This window comes from Nyctereutes procyonoides, unplaced genomic scaffold, assembly GCF_905146905.1.
Source record: "Nyctereutes procyonoides isolate TBG_1078 unplaced genomic scaffold, NYPRO_anot_genome, whole genome shotgun sequence".
NCBI classification, from domain to species: Eukaryota; Metazoa; Chordata; class Mammalia; order Carnivora; family Canidae; genus Nyctereutes; species Nyctereutes procyonoides.
This window is the reverse complement of record NW_026575113.1, coordinates 414241-438050: the sequence shown is the minus strand read 5'-3', so window position 1 is coordinate 438050 and position 23810 is coordinate 414241. Positions and strand designations below refer to the sequence as shown.

The 23810-nt window shown below is 59.1% G+C and overlaps 2 protein-coding genes and 1 long non-coding RNA gene across 5 annotated transcripts in view; 1 reads left to right on the top strand and 2 right to left on the bottom strand.

The window, feature by feature from the left end:
• RIN3 (Ras and Rab interactor 3) overlaps nt 1-14432 on the top strand; it is a 106892-nt gene extending 92460 nt beyond the window's left edge. For both annotated transcript variants that reach the window (XM_055333664.1, XM_055333665.1), the window contains 3 exons: nt 6-137; nt 6517-6680; nt 9052-14432. In XM_055333664.1, the coding sequence (XP_055189639.1) occupies nt 6-137; nt 6517-6680; nt 9052-9372 (617 nt within the window). In that variant the 3' untranslated portion in view covers nt 9373-14432. The remainder of the gene's footprint in view (nt 1-5; nt 138-6516; nt 6681-9051) is intronic.
• LOC129514986 (uncharacterized) lies at nt 144-6522 on the bottom strand. 2 transcript variants are annotated; one of them, XR_008665515.1, is made up of 3 exons: nt 6280-6522; nt 5162-5316; nt 144-5034 (listed from the first exon to the last, which is right to left on the bottom strand). It is a non-coding gene; the product is annotated as an uncharacterized LOC129514986 (long non-coding RNA). The 2 variants fall into 2 exon arrangements; XR_008665516.1 differs by having other exon boundaries at nt 5162-5253.
• A 1752-nt stretch (nt 14433-16184) lies between the features above and the next one.
• Nucleotides 16185-23810, bottom strand: part of LGMN (legumain) — a 31212-nt gene continuing 23586 nt past the window's right edge. The window contains exons 8-14 of the mRNA XM_055333666.1: nt 23310-23376; nt 22371-22489; nt 22195-22284; nt 20277-20477; nt 18296-18466; nt 16809-16876; nt 16185-16583 (exon numbers count right to left, since the gene is read on the bottom strand). Of these exons, the coding sequence (XP_055189641.1) occupies nt 16541-16583; nt 16809-16876; nt 18296-18466; nt 20277-20477; nt 22195-22284; nt 22371-22489; nt 23310-23376 (759 nt within the window). The 3' untranslated portion in view covers nt 16185-16540. The remainder of the gene's footprint in view (nt 16584-16808; nt 16877-18295; nt 18467-20276; nt 20478-22194; nt 22285-22370; nt 22490-23309; nt 23377-23810) is intronic.

The window sequence follows — 23810 nt, the reverse complement described above, 5'->3', positions numbered from 1 at the left end:
CACAGGGAAGCCCTACGGGGCAGACGACTTCCTGCCAGTGCTTATGTACGTGCTGGCCCGCAGCAACCTCGCGGAGATGCTCCTCAACGTGGAGTACATGATGGAGCTCATGGACCCCGCCCTACAGCTGGGGGAGGGTGAGTCTGCACGCCAGGCCCACGTCTAGGCCCCCAGGTCACCCTGCACAGCCCCATACACCTTCCTGGGTGCCAGACACCCAGGGCCCTGGAGACAGGACACAAGGCCCCCCAGAGGCCCGCCCTAGGGGAGCTTGTGGGCCGACGGGAACCGGTGAACAGACCTGGTCACCACTGCTTGACAAACACAGCAGCGTGTATGGGAGCACATTGCCCAGGCTGTGCAGTCAGGGAGGGCTTCCAGGAGGAGGTGATAGCTGAGCTGAGCACTGAGGGTTGGACAGGAGCCAGACAGCTGAAGGAGGGGGAAAGGCTTTCTCCACAGAGGGAACCACGGTTGCTGGTAGCACAGAAGATAAGGCTGAAGCAATGGACGGATGCGTGAGAGGGAACCTGAGTGGGAATCACAGTTAGTTCTTAGATGGGGGCAGCCCTGGGACCAGTTGGCCCCTGCTCACCCAGCCTAGCCGGGTTCTGTGGGCAGTGAGCCCCGCACCCCAGGGGGATGATGGGAGAGGTGTGGTCTGTTCCACCCCACGCCTGGTTTCCCTTCCCCTTTCGTCTTTCTCCACCACTTCCCCCACCCACTTGGCTGGGGCTGCTCATCCACCCAGACTCCCTGAGGGACAGCCCACCCCGCTGTCTGGGCGTGCCCCGCAGGCTCCTCGCAGCCATCGGCCCCAGAGGCTGGGGTGCGACTCCCAGGGCCCTGCGGTTCCTGAGATCAGCTGGTCTTCCTTGCATCTGTTTGCAAGGGGGACACATCAGTCTCTGGGGCAACAGTATGACAGGGCGGTTCCGTGAGATCTTGGAAACTCAGGGGAGCATGCAGAGCCCTGAAGTTTGCTGTCATGAAGATGCTTCGCTAGGGCTCCCGACCCTGAGACTATTTCCGTCACTAGTTAAAACGTTTTCTGCAGTTGGGACAACTTGTCTTCCAGGAACTGTAAGAATTCAGTGGAAGCCGGGCTTCCTCCAGCAGTGATTGTCCACTGCCTGGTGCATCCACCCATCTGCCCGCCCATCCATCCATCCATCTCTCCACCCACCTGTCTGTCTGTCTGTCCGTCCATCCATCCATCTATCCATCCATCTGCACACACAGCCACCTACCCTATGTCCACCCACCCATTCAGTCTCCACCCACGAGTCCCAGGCACATGGGCTACAGTGCAGGGCAAGGCAGGCGAGGCTGACAGTCCCATGAGAATGAATGATTGCTTTGTTCTGAGCCCCACACTTGCAAGCCTCTACCTCAGGCCTCAATGGGCCTGCCTCCTTGATTTCTCCAGCCCTGAGAATGCACGCGGAAGCACCGTGAGGCTGAGGGGTGGGCAGGGGCCTCCCGACAACACTCTGTGTCTCCCACAATCTAAGGGAAAAGTTAGCAAGGAAGAGGAGGCAAGGAGGGTTAGGTTACTGTGGCAGAACTGGCTTCCTACCCCAATCCTGAATATCCCATTTCCTAGGGCTAGCCCCTGAGTAGTATAGCAGCCCACCCAGAGCTCTCAGCAGGAATATTAGCTATGGTCCCCTGGCTACCATACATGTGACCTCTGAGGGCAAAACTTTCACATGTCAAAAATCACCATAATAGAATAAGATACACCAGAGAAAAGTGTTCTTAAATTAGCATACCAAGAGTTAGTGACCTCAATATGTAAAAAAAAAGTCTTATAAAACAATAAAATAAGTATTTAGACTCAGTAGTCACCTGGGGAAAGGCCTTATACTCATTCATTCAACAGATATTGACTAAGCCAGGTGACAACAGGTCCCCTTTCCTGTAAAATTTTATTCCAGTTGGGAGAGAGAGGATGTCAGACCTTAAATAAATTAAGCAAATAAGCAAATGAAAAAAGTCTCACATCTGATCACATCCCATGGATGTTGAGAAGAAATGAAGTAGACTAGTGGGATAGTGCAGCAGGGCAGGGCATTGCTCAGACGATCGTGGAGGGCCGAGCACAGAGCAGAATGGCTTCTCTACTTTTTTCTGGGTTTTCATGTTTTCCAGTGGGCACTGCTGCTGAGCTCCCAGGGAAGAAATCACTTACAGACCCTGTTCAGGACTGGCCCCAACCGCACAGGGTGTCATAGACAGTGCTCGAGACAGTGTCCACAAAGCCTTGTGCAAGGTGGAGCAGGATTGGGCAGCTCTGCCATGGTCTGGGCGCTGGCCGGCCCTCCCGTGGTGGGCAGCTATGCCCTGGCCACCATGACTCCCTCTGCATTCTCACCCTGCATCCTTGTGGCCAAGCGGGGCCGCAGGCCAGGTGCAGGAACATCCTTGACCCAACCCCCCTCTCCTGTGGGCTTGCGCTGCCCCACCCCAGTCCTGCCATGGCCCCCTAGGTCTTCCTCCTGTTCCTAAAGCCTCTACAGGGTTTGGAGGGGAAAGCCCCGGTCCTCCAGGCAGGGACACTGGGCTCTGCTGGGCTTGTGGAGCGTTTCTGACACCGGCCACATACGAGTGAATATGCAGGGCTCAGGGTTCTGACCCAAGGCTGCTCGAACACCCTGCAGCCACCCCCTATCAAGCCCCACATGGGAAGGTTCCTGGGGAATGTGAGAGGCGAGTGCTGGGAATGAAGCTGAGGGCAGGGCGGTACTTGCAAGGCCTGCAAGGCCTGCACACGGCCCCTCCCTTCCCACCCTTGCGACCCTGACCCTGCGGTGACAGACTGGGCCCCTGGCAGCTCTGAGGGCCACAGGACAAACTTGGTGTTGTGTTACACAAACCAAAAGGCCTCCCCACACCTCTCTCTGTTCCTGCTCTGAGAGCCCAAGTGGGAAGTCACCGCCCAAGCCATGCTGCTGTTGGCCTGCCTTCGTGAGACCACGTGGGGCTCGCTGTCTGGCTTGGGCACGGGCTTACGCAGGTCCAGGTCTGACTGACAGCCAGCAGCCTTCCATCTATCTAGAAAGCTCTGGGGGCAGAGAGATGAGCACAAGGGGCAGCAGCGTCCCCAGCTTTGCCTCCTGTCCTATATGGCTGCTGGCTCGCAGGGCGCTCCACCCCCAACGCCCTGCAGTCTCAGGTAGAAAGAAGAGCCTGCCTGGGGGGAAGGGGGGGGCAGAGCCCTGGCCTTGGTACTCTTGGGAGCACGGACACACCTGGGGCAGGGGCGGACCCTCAGGGAGCCCTCCCTCCTAGAAACTGGCGTTGCTCCACTGAGAGAGGGGAATTAATGCAGGTCTAATGAAAAGTGCAGTTTTCAGACTGGATTTCTGTCCTGGACCTGCTTCCGATTGTGCAGGCCCTGGACAAGTCACTTGACTCCCCTGGCTTAGGAGGTACGTGCGCTGGGCTATATCTGGGGTTTCCAACCTGACGGGGCGCTCCAGCATTGTGCATGTGACCAACAGCCTGTGAGTTTGGCTTTGTGCCCTCTGAGACCCTTGTGCTCTGTCAGCTGGTTCTGAGAGGTGCTAAACCGGTCAGAGACCAGTGAGTGGGTCCTGCTTTCTTTTTTTAAGTCTGTCAATTTACTTATTAGAGAGAGAGTACACAAACAAGGGGAGCAGCACAGGGAGAGGGAGAAGCAGATGCAGGACTCGGGGATAGTGACCTGAGCTGAAGGAGACGCCTAGCCGATGGAACCCCCAGGTACCCCTCAGTCCTGCTTTCCTTGCAGGAGGCTTATGAGGCGTGAGAGGTCAGGGACTCCTACAAAAAGCAGAGAGGGCCTGAGCACTGGGCAGAGGGAACCCGGGCCCCCTAGTCTGTCTCTGCAGCTCCCACCACTCTGAGCAAGGAAGGGCAGATGGAGACCCAGGCAGTTGCTCAAGATCCAAACCTCTCCCAGAAGCGCCCTCCTGGACGTCGGTGTGCTCGTCCCCTCTGCACCCTGGCTGACAGCTGGCCACGCTGTGCAAGTATCTTCACGGGAGTAGGGAGTCCTCTCCTTCAGAGGACAACATGCTTCCGCAAAGGGAACAGCCGGCTCCCAAACTCAGGGTACGAGGGGTCACCTGCCCTCGAGTTGTCCTGGAGGGCGCCGCATGGCATGGCCCCAGGAGGGTGAGAAGCCCCCCGGGCTTAGGTCACCTCACCCCACATTGCCCACACGTTTTGAAGCCCTGCACTTGCAGGCATTCATCTCATTTACTTTCCACCACATCCTGGGAAAAGTGAACGAGGAAACAGGCACAGAGAGGACAGTCACCCCCTGAGATGACAGGGCTGCTGCTACTCGCCCCAGACCTAGCCTGTGCTCTCTGCCTCTGATACTGGACATGCCGAGTCACCGTGCTGCACTCCGCGCCTCTGTCCGCAGCCAGAAACACGGAAGGCAGGGCCCAGTGGGGCGGGGGTGGGGGGGTGGGGGTGGGCACGGGGAACAGCCAGCGGGCAGGAGCACAGGGACTTGCAGGACAGCCAGAGCTGGCGGCCCTGGGGCAGGGCGCCTGGCACAGCTGGCTCTCGGCCTTCCCGAAAATGAAGACACAGGTGTAGCTTGGTGGGGGCTCTTCTCTGGTGAGAGGCAGCAGCTCCCCCTCCAATTTGCCCTGACCTTAGTCACGCCCTCCCCAGCTATTTGGAGTGCAATGTCGGGGAGCCTTCTCCAGCGTAATGGGGATGCCTGGGGCTGCAGCTAACTCACAAGGGAGGCGGCAATCAAGAAGTCCTTGGATAAGCAATTGCTGATAATGGCCCTTCCTGGCCCTGCCATCAGGACGTCAGGCCAGCCCTCTGTGCTGTAGGACAGGAGCTTTTGTCCTCAAGCCTGTCCCCTCCCGTCAGTAGGCAGCTAGGCTCCCTGTGTGTCCCAGGCAGGAGGGAGGAGCACAGGCAATGTCAGCCCGGTCAAAAGGCTTCCCGCTGAAAGTCAAAAGGTCCTCCGGCCACCTCTTACATCTCAGCCAGATGGGGTCTCCTGGCCTCAACTCCCAGCTGCATGGGAAGTGAGCATCGTTAGTTCATTATTCCTCCCCCCCCCAAAGGAGAGTTCCGTTACTCAGAAAAAAGAAAAAGAGAAGATGGGATTTGGGTGGGTCACGAGGAGGAGAATCAGCCTCACCTCAGAGATCTTTGTCACCAGGGCACCTGGGTGGCTCAGCCGGTTATATAGCCTCTGACGCAATTTCCGCTCAGGTCATGGGTCTCAGGGTCCTGTGATCAAGCTCCTCCCTGAGCCCTGCACTCAACGCAGAGTCTCCTTGTCCCCCTCCCTCTCTACCCCCAATAAGTAAGTAAAGAAGTGAGTAAATAAATAAAATCTTAAAAAAAAAAAAAAAAAGAAGCATCACGAGAGAAATCCTTTTCCTGGTCCCTAAAGGGCCTGGGAGGAGGCCTGGGAAGGGGCTGCACAACCTTGACCAAGCCACCCTCCATCTCTCCAAAGTGACAGGGCTCCATGGGGTCAGTGCTTTGCTAACATCTTTTTTTAAAGATTTTATTTATTTGAGAGAGAAAGAGAGGGAGCAGGGAGCCTGCTGAGCAGGGAGCCTGCTATGGGGCTCCATCCCAGGACCCCGGGGTCATGACCTGACCTGAAGGCAGATGCTTCACTGCCTGAGCCCCCCAGGCACCCCACTTTGCTAACATCTTAGCCCAAACCCCTAGCAACCTAAAAACAGTGAACTTGGAAGCACTGGTGCAAATTACTATCTTTCATCTGAAAACTTCCTGTAAATTTTGCAGAAATCCGAAGTCTCTCAAAGCTTAAATTACCTTAGGAAACAGATGTGAATGTAACAGATATAAGAAGTAAAAAGGAATGGGGAAATGAAGAATTTGAATCTTTTACTTCCCTTAAATCTTTAAACTGTGTGTAAAAGTATAACTAAAACTTTAATATGTCTTTTGAAAATTATTTATTTAGACTAGGAGACGTGTGTGTGTCTGTCTACACACACGTGCACACGCACATACATGTATCACCAAGTAGTGAGAAGTCTCCCACCCACCCCTGTCCCCACCCTACAGACATCCACAATGGTCACTTTGTCGTGTGTCCTTTAAATCTTAAAAAATTCCAAAGCCCATTTGAAAAATAAAAACTCACTTGAGGGGGCACCAGGGAGCCTGCTTCTCCCTCTGCTTCTGCCCCCACCCCCACCGTTTATTCTCTCTTGCTCACTCGCTCAAATAAATAAAATCTTTTTAAATTTTTTTTGAAAATTTAAAAAAACTTACTTGACAAATAAATTCCATCCTGAAGGGGGAGCCAAAGACAGTCTTTTGAGCCTAGCAGGGCCTGACAGCTCCAGGGGCGGGACTTGAGGAAGCTGGCGAGTTGGTAGGGGTGCCACGCAGGGGCTATAGCTCCACAGGTGACCAGGTGACACCGAGGTACCCCAGGCAGCAGTGGGGGGGGGGGTGCCTGGAGCAGCTGGAGGTCTCCCCTCAGCTCGCACACCCTCTTCTCCGCAGGGTCCTACTACCTGACCACCACCTACGGGGCCCTAGAGCACATCAAGAACTATGACAAGATCACAGTGACCCGGCAGCTGAGCGTGGAGGTGCAAGACTCCATCCACCGCTGGGAGCGCCGGCGCACGCTCAACAAGGCCCGGGCCTCCCGCTCCTCGGTGCAGGTGATGGGGACGTAGGGACGCAGGGGGCAGGGGCAGCGACCCACACACCAGCCTGTGACCCTCCAGCATGGGACATGGGGACACGGGGGACAGGGGGAGATGGGCGGGGGCAGTGACCGAAACACAAGCCCGTGACCCTCCAGCAGGGGACACGGGGACACAAGGGGTTGGGGGGGGCAGGGACCCACACACCACCCATGAGCCTCCAGCAGAGGATGCAGGGGGGCAGGGACCCACACACCAGCCCATGACCCTCCAGCTTAGTGAAGTGAGCCGTATTAGTCTCCTGACACTGGCCCCATGTCTTTGGGGAGCAGTGTGGCAGGGACGGGATGGGGGCGGGGCTTACCCCAGTGCATAGCGCCCACTGTACGATGTGTCCCGTGCCCGGAGGTGTGGACCCAGGCCTGCCATCCTGCCTGGGGAGCTGGGCGCTGATCCACAGCTTTGCCACTGCCCAGCCTCAGTTTCTCTGACAGACCCTCCTCTGAGAAGCCTTGTAGGAACCAGCTCCTTGCCCGTCCCCACCCTACAGCACAGGTTAGATGCCGCCCTCCGTGCCTCTTGCTGCTGCCCCCGTTGTAGCACATGGTGTGACTGTCCCAGTAGGAAGCTATGGCCCTGGGAGGAGGGCATGGCTCACATATCTTAGGGGCCCCAAGTCCAGGGCCCAGGACAGAGAGGGACTGGGGTGTGTGCAGGATAGAGGCAGGCGGCAGTCCAGAACTTGGCACCTGGAGCCCCCTGGACCGGAACCTGCCCGGGCTGTCAGGACGGTCCCTGGGTAACGGGCGGAACTCACGTGTGAGGGCAGAAGGCCTGGTCCGGACCCCCATCCAAGCGAGCCTTGCTGCATCACCCTGAGTGGCCCCTGCCTGGACTCAGTTTTGCCATCAGCAGAGGTGGACTGGGGACCAGATGAGCTCTGCCCCCCAGGACGTGCTCTAGGCTCCTAGGATGGTGTCGCCCCCATCCCGGTCCGTGGGGTCTTCATCCTGTTTAGTAACTCGCTCTCTGGGGAGAAAAAAAAGCAGCTGTGATTTGAGCTTCTGCCCGTTTCCACGGTGTGGATACTCCCTGGGGCCAGTTCAGGGAACGAGCGGGGCCGCTGAGCTGGAAGTTGGGATGAGATGCGGGCACTTGGCCTCCCGAGGTCGCTGGACCGGGTTGTAGGAGGGGCTGCGGCACACGACCTCTCCTCTCCTCTCCCTCCTGGCAGGGCTCTGCACCAACTCTGGCTGGGGGGACTGGATCCAGGCCTGCCCCTGGGGGGCCCTTGCTTCTCTATGGCAGGTCCCCGGTTCAGCCCAGCAGACAACACTGCCTCTCACTGGGGAGGGTCAGCTTATGACAGGCCTGGGGTGGGGGCCAGGGGCCCCTCAGCACCGGCCCTGGGCCTGGGGCCAGCAGTGCCCTCTGCTCCCCCCAGCGCCGCTGGTGCACTCAGCACTGCAGGCACAACTGTAATCAGCCCTCCGTGGTGGTCCGGGCCAGCTGCAGCGGCATCGTGGTCCCCGCCGTGAGACAGCTGTGCTGCTGCCGCCCCTCCACAGGAAGGCACCCTGCGCACCCTGCGCACCCAGCTGCCCACCTGCCCTCAGGGTGCTGGAGGGTGCTCGCAGCCCCGGTGTCGGGACAGGTGTCGCCCCGCTTACAGCTGTTAGTGGAGGCAGAGAGGTCAAGGTCTCAGCGTGCCAGCGGGTTCAGAGCCAGGCAGGAACTCGAGGGTCCTGCCCCCGGGGCTGGAGGAGGAAGGTGTGGACACGGTCCCCAGACCCGGCCCTGTAGGCCCGGCCCCCTCAGTCGCACACCCACCGCCCTTTCCTTGAGACACCCTCCCCGGAGCCCGCCACCTGTCGCCAGGCGCCCCCGGCCCCGACGGCTGAGCCGGGGCCGCCCCTTCCGCACCGCGGGCTGCTGGGGCGGGGCCGGGGCGGGGGCGGGGCCCGGGGGAGCGGGCGGGGGCGGGGCCCGGGGGAGCGGGCGGGGGCGGGGCGGGGGCGGGGCCCGGGGGAGCGGGCGGGGGCGGGGCGGGGCCCGGGGGAGCGGGCGGGGGCGGGGGCGGGGCGGGGGCGGGGCCCGGGGGAGCGGGCGGGGCCCGGGGGAGCGGGCGGGGCGGGGGCGGGGCCCGGGGGAGCGGGCGGGGGCGGGGCCCGGGGGAGCGGGCGGGGGCGGGGCCCGGGGGAGCGGGCGGGGGCGGGGCCCGGGGGAGCGGGCGCGCGGAGGGCGGGTGCGGAGCGACGGCGGGGCCGCGGCGGCCACCAGGGGGCGTGCACACGCCCGCTCCCTCCCGAGGGTCCCCGCGGGCGCGGCCTCGGGGCGGGGCGGGGAGGGGCGGGGCACCGCGGCTGACCCGGCCCTCGGCCCCCAGGACTTCATCTGCGTGTCGTACCTGGAGCCCGAGCGGCAGGCGCGGACGCTGGCGTCGCGGGCAGACACGCCGGCCGAGGCGCTGTGCGCGCAGTGCGCCGAGAAGTTCGAGGTGCCGCGGCCGCAGGACCACCGGCTCTTCGTGCTGGTGGACGGCCGCTGCTTCCGGCTGGCGGACGAGGCGCTGCCGCACCGCATCAAGGGCTACCTGCTGCGGAGCGAGCCCAAGCGCGACTTCCACTTCGTGTACCGGCCCCTGGACGGCGGCGGGGCCGCGGGGGGGCCGCCGTGCCTCGTGGTGCGCGAGCCCAACTTCCTGTGACGCGGCCCCGCCCCGCCCCGCCCCGCGACCCCCGGGACCCCCGGGACCCCCGGGACCCCCGGGCCGCGCCCCGCACCGAGCTGAGGCCCCGCGCACCGCCGGGACCGCCGGGACCGCCGGGACCGCCGGACCGACAGCCCCTGTGCTTCGCTAGGCAGAAAGGGAGCCTGCGGCTCAGAGACAGACGGGACTGCCCCGCCCGCTGCCGCCGCCGCCCGACCTGGCCCTGCCGCCGCTCGGCCCTGCAGGCCGGTCCCCCTCCCCCGGGGCCCCCGGGACCATCCTTCCCGAGCAGCCTCAGCCCGGCTCAGCTTCGCGGGGCCCTCGGGGTGGAGCGGGGGCGGGCACACTCCCGGCGCCTCGGGAGCATCTCCCAGGGTGTGTGCGGGACACGAGCCCCACCCTGAGCCGGGCGGCCTCACCCCAGCACCCGCAGCCGCCCTCGCGCCGCAGGCCCTGAGCACCCATCGCAAGCACCAGGAGGGCCGAGCACAGCCAGCCCGGCGTCTGCGGCGTCTCCGTGGACAAGCCCAGCTTCAGCCTGCCGAGAGCCGGCTCGGAGCCCTAACCCGGTGGGCACGCCCCACGGTGCGGCTGGGGGAGAACCTAATAAACGCCCTCTTAAAAATGGCATCTCTCACTCCCCTTCCTGCCCAGCTCCCTCCCAGGTGGGGTCAGAGGCCACGCTCCCTGCGAACCTGAGGCCCGTCCTGTGCACAGTTGGCCACATGCTCTCAGCCACGTAGCTCGCGCCGCCTGTCCAGGCCGCACCTCGGCCGGCTGCTGGCAGCCTCCCCACCATTTGCGGTTCCCACAGCACCCCCACCTCGGGATCCCACACGTCCATGCTTCCACTACTTATCCTGGGAATACCATTCCCTGTAGCCACTGTTTGGTCAGACTCCTATTTGTCCTTCAAAGTTCGTCTCTGACTTCCTCGGCTGGCCAGGTAGTGCTTGCACACTTTCCCGCAGCCCCTGGGCTCATCCCCTCCCAAGAGACATCGGATTGCAGTTGTCTCTCGATACTTGGGCCCCATCCCCCGGACTATTCATGACTGCATCCTCTGCGTTGATTTGAAATACGCGTTTGTGGAGTGCCAGTTACATGTCAGCACCGCTCTAGGGAAGCAGAGAGAACAGAACAGGGTTCAAATGGAGCCTCGATGTGAAGGCGATGCACCACGCTGCATGCCCTGAATAAACCCCCGGGCATCAAGCAGCTTATTCAGCCAGCAGCTGCCGGGGCTGCGGCCTGTTAGCGGGTCCCCTGCATCGTTTCCTTTAGTGGGCAGAGGAAGGCACGGCGGCTTGGAGCGGGCCAAGGACCCACCACAGCCCCGCACTTAAAGGGTACGTTGGTTTCGCCACATTCTGGAGGCTGGACGTCTGTGGGGTCACTCTCCCCCCACCCAGCCTGTGGGGCTGCCTCCCATGGCCTTGCTCCTCTGCCTGAGCACCCCAAGTCTCCGCCTACCCAGATGCCCGGCCCACTGGAGCAGAGCCCACCGGTCTGCCCTCAGGTCACCCTAACGCCCTCTTTAATGCCCGTCTCCATGTGCCATCACATTCTGAGATGCTAGGGATCAGGGCTTCATCTGAGGGACCTTGGGGGACGCGTTCAGCACATCACAGGGGGTGACTCACCCGAGGGCACATGCCCCTTAGAGGCCAAAGTGGGGTTTGAACTCAGGGCTGACCTACCCTAAATCCAAGGCTGTTTTTCCTGCTGCACACGACCTCCCACGTGACCTGTGACCTGACACAGAGACGCCAGGCTTGCTAAGCTGGCCCATGAGGCTCTGCCCTGGGCAAGGTTGCCTGAAGCAGCTGGTCACGGCAAGCACGGCAAGCACCGGTCATGGCAACGCCATAGGGCTGACCCGGCAGATGGGGGTGGGGATGGGGGGGTGAGGGGGAGCGGCCAGACTTGGCTGAACCAGCCCCACCTCTCCGCAGACCTGAGCAAGGGGTCGGGAGTCCAGTGCTGAGTGTATGTGTGTGTGTGTCTAGGAGTGATAGGACAGAGGCTGTCGCGTGTGACGGAGGCCTCGGTGTCCCCTCCCCAGTGTGCGTCCCCTCCCCTTGGCAGGTTGCCCCCTGAGCCAGGCTGACACTGGGTCCCGCCTGGGGCTTGCTCCTGCAGCCCCAGGGCCGACCAGTGACAGCTGCGTGCGAAGTCCTGCCCATCAAGGGAAAAGTCTCAAACTGGCCCAACGTTGCCCAGCCCGTGACACCTTCACGTGGCCTCAGTCCACTTTGCCGCAGCTATGAGCAGGTTCCTGCTGGGGGACCAGGGACAGGCCTGGGGGGCAGCAAGCAGAGAGCAGAGGCCTGAGGAGGAAGGATAGGTGGGAGGGGGGGGACACACTGGGGGCAGCAGAGACGCCCCCCAGCCCCCACTCACCGGCCCAGCAGCCATCTGGGGGGTAGACAGAGGCCATGTCTGGACAGCGGCACACGCAGGGCGACACGCAGGGCGACACGCAGGGCGACACGGTCTCTGGCAGGCCCACGCCCCCTCCCCTTGCCCCTCCCCGTCCCAGCTCCTAAAGGTGGTTTCCGGCCCCAGTGCAGGAACCAGGCCGGCAGGCCCTGGTAGGGGAGCCTCAGGCCGTGAGAAGGTAAACCGCTGGGGAGGTGCACACAGGCGGGAGGGCGCCCACCGCACCACCTCGGGACCAGGGGGCAGAAATCCCATTGAGGCCCCGCTCCAGGCGGCTGCTCCTGGTGGGGGCCAGGTTACCCCCGGTTGAAGGGGCACCTGGTCCAACGGTGTGGAGGCAGCACAGGGTCCCCAGGGCGTGCGGGGGAAGTCAGACCTGGGGGGCCCTGGGCCACCCGCCTGTTTTCAGCCTTGGTGACTGGCCGGTGGCGGCAGTAGGCGGGGGCTGCTCCGGGGCTCTAGCGGGTGGACGGCGCCCTGGAGGTGGGCGTGTGCGAGCCGAGCCGGGGGCTTGAAGGGGAAGGAGCAGGCGAGAGCCAAGGGAGCAGGCCCGCGAGAGCGACAGGGACGGCTTGGCCGGCGTCGGTGCACAGCGCCCCTGAAGGGCCCGACGCTCCTCCTCAATGGATCAGAGGGGCCTCGCCAGGGCGAGTTCTTCCCGCCCTCCCGGGGAGAGGGCACCTCCCTCCAGGGCAGGGGGCGGGTTCCTGGCAGCCTTTCTGAAAAAATCCAGATCTGCCTGAGCTGGAGGCCTCTCAGTGACGCCGCAGCCCATGTCATGCGCCCAGGGATCCCAGGTCTTCACCAGCACCTGAGCAGCCCTGTTAGCTTGGGGGGCGAGGGGAGGTAAGGCTGTAGGCCACCCTTGACGAGGGGGCTGCAGGTGGTGAGAACAGCCACGAGGAAGGGGCCGCACGCAGGGCCACCGGGTCGGTCGGTTGTCTCAAGGTGGCCCAAGCAGCAGGGGGTAATGGGCCAGGCCCTGAAGAGCCCACATGGCAGCTCAAGGAGGCTGGAAGGTCTGCACTCACACGTGGTACAGAACTGGAGGGGCCTAGGGAGGGGGCAGGGGTTGACCAAAGCCTGCCCCGGTGACCAGGGGAGAGTTCCCCCCGTTGGCAGTCCCTCAAATTAATGATACAGGCCTTGAGCACCAAGCGCGATCAGAGGGCACTGTGACCCTCAGAGGTAGAACTCGGGGATTCATTAGCGGTTAACCCCCCCATGCTCAACCCACACGTGCCCTCCTCAGTGCCTGCCATCTGTGACCTGTCCCCAACCCGGCCCCTCCGGCGACCCCCAGTGTTTCCTAGAGTTCAGCGTCTCTTACGGTTTGCCTCCCTCCCTGATTTCATCTTACTTCCCCCTCCCTGCCCCTTGGTTCCTGTTTGTTTCTTAAATTCCACATGAGTGAAATCATGTAATCATCTTTCTCTGACATCGCCCTCTTGTTTCACCCACATCATTCCAAACTTCATCCTTTCTGATGGCTAATATACCACTGTATATATACACCACATCGTATCCATTCATCTGCCGATGGACAGACACAGTGCTCCTTCCACAAGGCTCCTTCCACAGTGTGGCTATTGTGGACATGGCTGCTGGAAACATCGGGGTGCAGGTGTCCCGGCGTTTCATTGCATCTGAATCTTTGGGGTAAATCCCCAGCAGTGTAATTGCTGGGTCGTAGGGAAGGTCTATTTTTAACCCTTTGAGGACCCTCCACACAGTTTTCCAGAGTGGCTGCACCAGTTCACATTCCCACCAACGGGGCAGGAGGGTTCCCCTTTCTCCACATCCTCTCCAACATTTGTTTCCTGTCTTGTGGGTTGTAGCCATTGTAGGTGAGGTGGAGTCTCACTGTGGCTCTGAATTTCCCTGCTGCTGAGGGATGTGGGGCATGTTCTCACGTAAAAGGCATTACCGTTTCTGTTAAGTGGGCAAGAGTGACCGGGTGTCTAGGGAAGCACATGCTACAAAGCCAGAGACACCGGGGGAGTGGGTGTGGGGGCAGGGGCAGGCTGTGACGGGCTGGAGCGGGAGGGGTTTCTGGGGGCTGCTATGGTTCACCGTAGGTGGCAGCGAGCCCTGAGCCATGGCGCCGAGGTCTGGCCGCGTGTTGCTCTGGTGTTGTTGGGGTGTTCTTCGGCTGGAATTCACGTGGAAACTGGCGGGATGTTGAGTAAAGCAGATCACCCTCTGCAGTGTGTGTGGGGGGGTCCATCCAGTCTGTTGAAGGCCCCATAGAGCAGTGTGACCTCCCCGAGCAAGGATTCCACTGGCAGACAGCTCTTGGACGTGAACTGTAACCACCCCCTTGGTCTCCAGTCTACAGACTTTGGACTTAACTGAGCCTCCAGTCACGTGAGTTGACTCTAAGACGAATCTGTCCTCACACACATGTACACATGACGGGCTCTGTTTCTGTGAGAACCTTGACCTGACTTCTCTTTCTTGATAATGGTGAGAGCTACAAGGATGTTCACCTTAAACTTCACTAAGCAATGTACTAGTTTTGCATGATATTCTGGTTTTCTGATGAGAAGGTATGTTGCACACAGGTGTTGATACACAGATGGGGGTTTTGCTGAATAAATGATATTTGGGATTTATGGGGAGTTGAAGAGATGGCTACGTTTTGCTCTATTTTTGTGCCGTGTGACTTGGTGCCAAGACGTGTCTGTACATTTTGGATAGAATCACCAAAGAAGAAAAGCTGTTCCTAGTCATGATACACATGGGAAGATCAACACAATTAGAAATCAAACAGAAGGGACACCTGGGTGGCTCAGCGGTCAAGCCGCTGCCTCCGGCTCAGGTTGTGATCCCAGGGTCCTGGGATCCAGTCCCGCATCGGGTTCCCTGTGAGGAGCCTGCTTCTCCCTCTGCCTGTGTCTCTGCCTCTGTCTCTCATGAATAAATAAATCTTTTAAACAGAGAAATCAAACAGGAAGGATTTAGTACGAGGGACAAGAGCCTGTGGAGCCCCAGAAGGACAAAGCAGGCCGAGGTGCTGTGACTAGGAAATTGTTGTTTATTGAGGAATAAAACATGGCTGCTCTTCACCTTTGGAACCATGAATATTCAAGCTTCTGTATTTGTTAGATAAGTACCTTGCTCTACAGAGAGGATAAACAAGAGACGCAAGACCCCATTCCTAAGAGGACGAATAGAGCTTTTCACCGCCTGCATCGTGAGTCCTTCTAAAACACTCCCTTTAAAAATTCTTCCTTTTGGTGTTTTCCTTTGGGCCTCAGGCAGTCCTTGGGGGCCCGTCACTGAGTGTTCGTGATGACACCGTGTGCTCCCTGTTGTTAGCTGAAGCCCTAGCGCACCCCCAGATCTCTGGACCCCTGAGGTCATCTGATCACAGGGAAAGGACAACCGTGGACCCATCAGAAAAAAAGAAGCACCTGGAATCTGCCACAGACATGACCCCAGTGGCCGGTGTCCCGGCTTCTGGTCCATAACCCCAAGCCCCTAAGGCTTCGATGGCTGCTATATAACAGGTGGCCGTTGGCACCCAGGTGTTGGCGTCCAGGTGGTGTCACTTGCTCTCTCTCCAGCTCCTACCTCAAGAGCACCTGGCTCTGTGGCTTATTCTGAGAAATAGCATCACTGAAATGTCACGAGCGAACCACACAATCCCATGTACACATACAATCCAGAGGCATTCTGTATAATCAGAGTCGTGTGTACATTGCCACAACCCATTCTAGGACATTCTCAATCTTCCCAAAAGACCCACGTCCCCAACAGCAACAGCCCCTTCCCCCCCTTCCCACTCTGCCCACTGCCTGGCGCCTCTTGTCCACTTTCCGTGTCCATGGACCTACCCGTCCTGGACATCAGCTGGAGGTGGAACCGAGGGTTCGTGGTCCTTGGCGACAGGTGACTTGGCTGGGTGGCACTCCGTTCCTGTTTGCTGCTCTAGGCCGCCCCCTACAGGGGTGCGCTCAGGTCACGGACACGTCCTCAGGGAAGTCCCTGCTGAGTTCATCCGTGTGGATGGGGGGGGTGCTGGGCCCAGGGAACAGCCAGGCAGCCTCTGCCTCCAGAAGCGGATGCACCCCACCCCCTCCCATCCAGTGAGCTCAGACCCGATGCGGCGGAGCTGTGAGACGCCCCAGCGCAGCCAAGTCAGCCGGGGAGGAACTTTCTGCAGACACTCGGGATGGGGCTGAAGGGGCTCAAGGGGAAGTGGCACCCAGATTCCCCTGGGATCTCTCACTGGAGGGAAAGGCGCTGGGGGCACAAGGACAGCTGGTCACAGGGCACAGGAGGCTGACGTGTCCAGGGTGCAGGACTGGGGGGTAGAGGGCAGCACCAGCTGCAAAGTCAGGGGCCTGGAATTACTACTCAGGCTCAGTCATGAATCTTTATTTTCGTAAGCCTTGCCCGTTATTGATAAATAAAGATATAAAAACAATCAAAGATCTTAGCATTTTCTAAAGATCATTTTTCATCGGGGGCTGTGCATCCATCTTGGGTAAAATCATTCCGAGGATGCGCAGGCCCGGCCTCCAACCCCCTGGGACAGAGACGGTGGTAGCGAGAGCCTGATGCCCCCCTACACCTCAAGACTGGAAGCACACTCAGAGGCAGGCAGGCCCCAAGGCACACGGGACCTGAGGGAGGTGGGGGAGAGAGCCTGCACCCAGGAGCCCCAAGGCCCCTCCCGGGTGTGGGTCCGCGCAGAGGCGCTCCGGAGGCCAACGTGTCAGTAGTAGCGGAGGCACACCTTGTCCATGGACAGCTTGATTCTGCAGGAGTCGGGAAGACAGAGCAGGTGAGCCGTGTCAGGGGTGGCAACCCCACACCAACCTCACACAGCCTGGAGCAGGCCATCCTCGGGACGCAGCCGTCAATGGTGAGCACCCGGGGTGGGGATCTGACACCCTCCCATGTGGTAGGCAGAGAAGACAGCTCCCTGCCTCGCAGGGCGACCCTCCCACTGCTGGGGGGGAGGGGGAAGGCCCGTGACCTACCTGTCGATTGGGAAAGGCCTCTCACAGAGGTTGGCGAGCACGTGTAGCTGCCTGAGCGCATACTCGTACTGCAGGGAAACAAGCCCCCAGGGACGTGGTCAGACGCCCGTTGTCGTGTCGCTGCACCCAGCTCCTCATGGGGAACCCCACCACCACCACCGCGCTCCCAGACCTAACGCCTCCCGACCCATAGTCCTGGACCCCCTCCCCCAACTCGGTCATGCACTGAGATTTGTGGGCTGGGGCCCATGGCGGGGTTGGAGTTGGGCCCTCGCCCGCCTGGTCTCCAGTTCCAGGAACCTCCTTCTGAGGGGGCCTGCACTGAGGACGGGACCGGCGGATGCGGCTCCAGCTCGCAGCAGGTGAAGACTGCAAGGACCAGGAAGGTTGGTTTATCTGAAAAAACCTCCCGGGGAGTCTGGAAACACTCAGGAGGAAGGAACAGATCCACTCCAAGTGGTTCCAGACGCAAAACATCAACCCCCGAAAACAAAGCATTTATTAAACAAGGGGGAGGGTTTTAATTAAACAAGTGAGAAAAATACCTGCCTGACAAAGTTAAAGAAAAGAAAAAAATAAAACTGAGAGCCTCTGGGTAACAGAGTGCATCATCCCAAGCTCCCAGCTCCCTGTCTTTGGGGACATCACAACTGAGTACACACATCACGGCCCGACCGTGCCTCTGCCACAATGGAAACATTCTAGACAATTCTCTCCACGCAGAGGCTGTAGCCCCAAGGGAGTAGCGCACACTGGAGATGTGGCTACTGCAGCCAAGACACAAAGCTTTCATCTTATTTCATTTGAATTAGTCTAACGGATTTGAATCTAGATCCAAGCGGCCGTCCGAGGCCAGTGACCCTGCATGGGGAGCACAGTTGAGAAGCAGAAGTCGCCACACCTGGGAAACGCTGAAGAGGAAGCATTTCTGGCTTTGCGGGCGGCAGGAGCCCCACAGGCTGCAAGGGGAGCATGGCCACGCCCCTGGGAGACAGTTTATGAGGACAGGCTGGGGCAGGACAGGCTCGCGGCTGCCCTACCGACCGTGTCCCCACAAGGGTCCAGCCGCACAGCCTGACCAAGGTGCCTCCTGCCCGACCTTGTGGGGTCTGCGGGGACAGAACCACGCTCCCATCCTCTGACAGTAAGTGTGGGGATAGGTTGGGGGCCCAAGGGACAGAGTCCCGATGGCCGCTGGGGCGTGGGCCATGCAGGGACCCGGCAGGCACTTGTGGGGAAGCAGCACCCCCAGTCACTTGAGTCATGACAGACACATGCTCACCCACCTGGCAGCGTGCATGCCTGGGGCCGGCTCCTGCGGTCAGCAACCAGGCTGTCCTGCCCCCACCCCTCCCACCCCCATGTCCGTCGGAGGCCCCAGGCGGCGCCTCTGGTTCCTGAGCCTGGATGGGACCCTCTATGAGGCAGCAGGCCTCCTGTGACCTCAGGGGACAGGCACCTCGCAGTGGGGATCTCGGGGATCTCACCATGACGGAGTGCCAGTTGAAGCAGTGCGTGCGGAAGTGGGTCACGGCCGCCTGGAAACAGTCGTAGGCCCTAAGCTCGGCCCTATCGGACAGCAGCCACTTGGCCTCCGCGTCGGAGCTCGCCATCAAGGAGACCATCTTGCGCACAGCCGTGTCAATGACGTGCCTTGCCTGTGAGGACAACACAGCCTGACTCAGGGTGGCCCCTTGGAGCCGTGATCGCTCAGGGGCCTGTGTACAGATCTCTCTCCTCACGTGGCTCCTGGCCCAGCCACGCCCACAAGGCGCTGGGGGGCTTCACCAGCCTCCAGCTCAGGACGTGATCTGGGTCCTGGGGTCAAGTCCTGCGTTGGCACCCTGCCCGGCAGGTGCCCGCCCTCCCTCCCCCTCAGCCCCTCCTGCTGTTCACACTCACTCTCCCTCTCTTACTCTCTCACTTGCTCTCTCTCAACTAAATAAATGAATCTTTAAAACAATCAGACGCCAACAACGGCATCCTGTGGGGGGAGCCATGTGCAGGGGAGACGTAATGGCCAGAAAGCCTCGCACGACCCTGTGCTCTTGGGGTCTCTGACAGATGGACATTTTTGCCTCCAAACACCTGAAGTGCAGGCAAGGCCCACCCTGAGGAGAGGAGCAGGTGTACAAACTGTGGCCAAGCAACTGTCCCGTGAATGGGGCCGCCTGTTGCAGAAACCACCTGACAGACATGGGGCACAGAGGGTGGTGGCACGTCCTTCCCACATGCTGAATAAAAAACATACTTTACCACAAAATAGGTCGAATACTTTTCTAACAGGTCAATATATTTTTAAAACTTCAGCGTTCATTTCTAAGGCAGCAGATACCACGATCACCACATGTCAACACAGCATTTTGGAGTCCAGGCTCCAGTAGGAATGGGGGGAGGTCCCAGACCAACCCAGACGAGGACCTCCTTGTCACCCTGTGCTGCACTCTGGTTACTACGCCCCTGCGGGGCCCTGTTGGGATTATCAGACACAGGAATGGGAGCCAGACCACAGCTGTGGTCTCTGTCCTGGAAACACGGGCTGCACGGCACAGGGCGGACACTGCCAGGATGACACAGCCTCTACCCGGCCTCCCGGGGCCCGCTTGCCAGCTGGTGCTTCTAGACACACGGCTGCAGCTTCAATTGCCAATTCTGCAGGTTTCAAATAATCAGATGAACTGCTGCAAACAATCAGCAGTGGTAAAAGGGTAAAAGATCGCTCACACGAATTTTAGGCTCAGGAAGAATTTTAGGCTCTATGATTTCCTAAGGGGGTAGAAACATAGGCTGCATTGCATTTTTTTTAAACCATGATTGGCTAATAAGTCACCAAGTGGCAACACACACGCAGAATGTTTCCTGAGCAACTAGGAATAAAAACAAGGAAACGCCCACATCCCATCTGTGCTGCTGCTGCCGAGGGACCAAGGTCAGGATAAGGACAGCTCGGCCCTGCTCACTCACCTCCCTGTTTTTTTTGTTTTTTTTTTGTTTTTTATAATTTTTGAAAATCTGTTTTCTTTTTAATTTATTTATTCATGATAGTCACACACACGGGGGGGGGGGGGGGGCAGAGACACAGGCAGAGGGAGAAGCAGGCTCCATGTACCGGGAGCCCAATGTGGGACTCGATCCCGGGACTCCAAGATCACGCCCTGGGCCAAAGGCAGGCGCCAAACCGCTGCACCACCCAGGGATCCCACCTCCCTGTTAACAGACACAAGGGCCACATGCCTTCCCACTGCCTCCTATGTGGCTGGAGGGGGTGGGCCCTGCTGTGGCCCAGCTTCACGTTCCCCTGGCCAAACATCAGGACGCAGACACCCAGGTCCCTGCTGGCTGACCCTCAAGACGCAGACACCCAGGTCCCTGCTGGCTGACCCTCAAGATGCAGACACCCAGGTCCCTTGCGCTGCCTGCTGAGGCTGGGAGCAGCAACTGGAAATGGTTCCTTCAAGCACGACTTACATCCAGGTGCCTGTGGATCTGCTCCACGAGAATCCTGGACTCCTGCAGATCATTGGTGCTCATCAGCTTCCTTTTCATGATGGTGAGGGGCACCTCGGGGCTCGGGGTGAGGTCAAGGTGCTTGACAGGAGGCAGAGAGATAGGGGCACTGGCCTTGTGCTTCATCCCCTGGAACTGCATCACTTTCATGGCAGAGATGGACTGAGGAGAGAGGGGACAGCCAGGTGAGTGGGAGAAGCAGACATCCCATTTGGTCCTGGCTCTGGCTGCTTGGGGAGGCTCCCCGCTCAAGCCCATGGCCTCAGGACCACAGAAGGGCCCCAGTCACAGCCTGTGAACACACACTTGGCCCTCAACACGGGGACAGAAGACACATGTGAGCACCTGAGGTCCCCTAATGATGAACTTCAAGATGCCTGAAATCTTCTATGGGAGAACCACTCACTGTGTCACAAAGGAAAGGCCATCACAGCTCCACAGGGACCTGAGCCAGGACTCAGGTTTTCAGCCAGGAAAGACTCTGGGTTCTGCTGCCCTATCCAAGCACCACCCCCTCCCCAGCCAACCCCACAGCCGCGCGCCACCCCCCCGCCCAACCCCACAGCCCATGCACCACCACCCCCCGGCCAACCCCACAGCCCACGCCACCCCTCCACCCAACCCCACAGCCTGTGCCGGCCCCCCCTCCTGCCCGACCCCACTGTCCGTAATCCCCTGGCCAACCCTGGATTCAGGATCAGGAAGGCACAAAGCCCAGCTTAGAACTGGATGACATCTGGGTCCACTGAGAGGGACAGCGGACCGTCAGGGCCAAACAGGCATGTCAGCCAGGCTCCAGACTAGACCCCCCATCAGAGGGAAGAAGTGTGACAAGGAATCCTTTTCCTAAACCAAGCAATAATAATCTAAAAAGTTCTAAGACAAATAATAAAATATACACAAACATCTATCAACACCTCATGTTTAGAAAGGTCCCTCCTGTGTCTTCAACCAAGACCAGGCACAGCCAGTGCAGAAGTCAAATGCCAGCAGGAAGCCTCTCCTGCTTCAATCCCACAGCCAGGGCAGTGCCACCTCTGATCCCGCCTTCAGCAGGTCACCTTCCCTTGCCATCTCCCCTCCCTGCTCCACCACCACTACTCATAAGGCCCGAGAAGGCCTGGGGCACCCTGAGGGCATATCTCCTGCCCAGGCTCAGGTCTACATGGTGCCCGCGAGGAGCTGAAGGCAGCAGCACTGACCAGCTCACAGCGTCTCCTACAAGGACAGTGCTGGCATTGAAGGAACACGACTGCTGGGGCAAGATAAGCTAGTGCAGGCCGCCTGGGGAACGCTGTTCGGTCACAAACACCCCCTTGCACATGGCAGGGGTCAGCTCCAGCTGGCAGCACAGCAGCCACCTGCTGTGACCTCTGTCCACACAGCCCTGATAAACTCATCCATTTAACCACTGTAGGTCCCTTCTCAACACAGCTGGGGCTGGGGCTGTGGAAGTCCCTACATTCTGGTCTGACAGTAAAGGTAACAAGCTGCCACATGCAGGGCTGGGGTCCTCTGAGGCACTGCCCCGAAACTAATAGAAGCTTTCAAGGCTGTGACCTCTTCCCACGTGCCAAGCCTGCTTAGTGTTTCTGGTGCGTGGTCTTTGATTGAACTCTACAGGCCGAGGAGGACATGGAGATTCGGGGAAGCAGTCCACCCCAAATCTCACAGCTTTTCAAGAGTGAACCTGACAAAGTCTGATCCCAGAGTCCAGGCCCGGTGCCCCGGATGCAGCTGGCAGCAAGGGACAAAGCCATCCACACTTCAGCCATCTCTCTCCTGGGTCCCCGCCCCTTTCCCCCAAGAGAGGCATATTCCGGGGGAGCCAGGCCGAGGCTCTACATCAGTGGCAGCAGTGTGAGGCTGCCCTTCTCACCTTGTTTCCGTACTGCATGACGTGGCTGGTGTTGGTGTGGGACTTCACCAGCTGGTACTGCCTGTGGAGGGTCTCCTTCGTCAAATCCTCCTGCAAAGACGGAAACATGAAAGTCCTCTGATGATCAGAGCCAATGGCCACACCTCAGTGGAACAGCCAGATTCCCAGGGGCTCACCACGTCTGAGTCCTCCATCCAGTTGACGCTATACCAGTCCCCCAGGAATGTGGACCTCTTCTCGTCATAGTAACAGGCGTAGGATGACTCGCTGGGGTTGGCTGCTGTGGTCGCATAAACTAGGAGGGATTCAAGACTTCGTGCTGTAACCCTCTGCCCCCTGTTGTGGGTCCTTCCCTCCTTCCCAGTGCGCTCAAAGCTGGCAGCTGTACCCAGCCCTGTTCATTCGGTGACAGTCACTGTCTACAATTAGATGTGGGAGAAAGAGAAGCTGGTTGACAGACACTTTCTGTGGAAATAAATAAGCAAGCCTGCATGCTCGCTAGGATGCCGAGGTATTTTAGAACAATGCTGAAAGATTATAATAGCTCTGGAAACTCAAAGGACATGAAATGAAACCTAATCTCACTTCCAGAGAAATCCACTGTTTACTGGACAAACGCTTTGCCTAAACATACACGATAGCCAGCATTTACTATCTTGCTACTATGGGCTCAGGATCGTGCTGGGCAAATGTCAACACCTCAAATGCACCTCCCCCAGCAGACAGGCACCATCTTTATCCCCATTTTACAGGGGGGAATAACTGAGGGTCAGTGAGGGTCAGTCAGTCAACTGCTCAAGATCACAGCCAGCTGGCAATGCCTCGCAAGGGACCAGAGCTGGTCTCAGGACTATGTGACCCTGGACTTTAGGAGCTTTACTAGTCCCTGGAAGAAGACCAGAAAGCTCCCATTGGTCTTTTCTCCCAGACCACTAATATGTGAAGGTGGAGCCCAGAGCTGCCCTTATCCCTACTTCTGTGCACCAGGCTGCCCTAGTTCCCTACTCATAGAGACCCCTTGGTTCTTCACGTCACAGAATCGGAGTGGAATGAGCAACCATGCCACTGAGCAACCTGCTCACCCGCTGGGCTCAGAGGCCAGACCCACCACCTACCATTGATGTTGCTGGGCAGGTGCCTCATCATGGACCCAGATTCACAGGCTTCGATGTAGAACACCATCTGTGAGGCAGACAAGACAGGTGACCTCACACACATGTGGCTCTGGCTCTGCCCCTCTCTTCACCCACTTTTGAGAGTCTTTTACTCTTGCTTCTGGGAGCTACCTCTGCCGTGAGGGGCTGCTGCTTGAGGCTACAGAAGCTGCCATCATGCAAGCCAGAAAGACTCAGAGCTACTCATTACTAACAGACTATATGATCTATTAGTTCAAATGATGCAGGCAAATAGTCCCACAGGTCATTCTAAGGAAAACTGTTTTGTTTCGCCATTTGATACAGGGAGACAGTGCAGCAGGCCATCTTTCCAACATTTCTGTCATGTACGTGCCTGGGCTATTCAGTTTCTGTAAAGGCTGTTCCTGGGATGAGCAAAGGCCAAAGTGTAGGTAAGATGGTGGTATCTTCACCAACAGCTAACTGGTGTCAGCGCTAAAA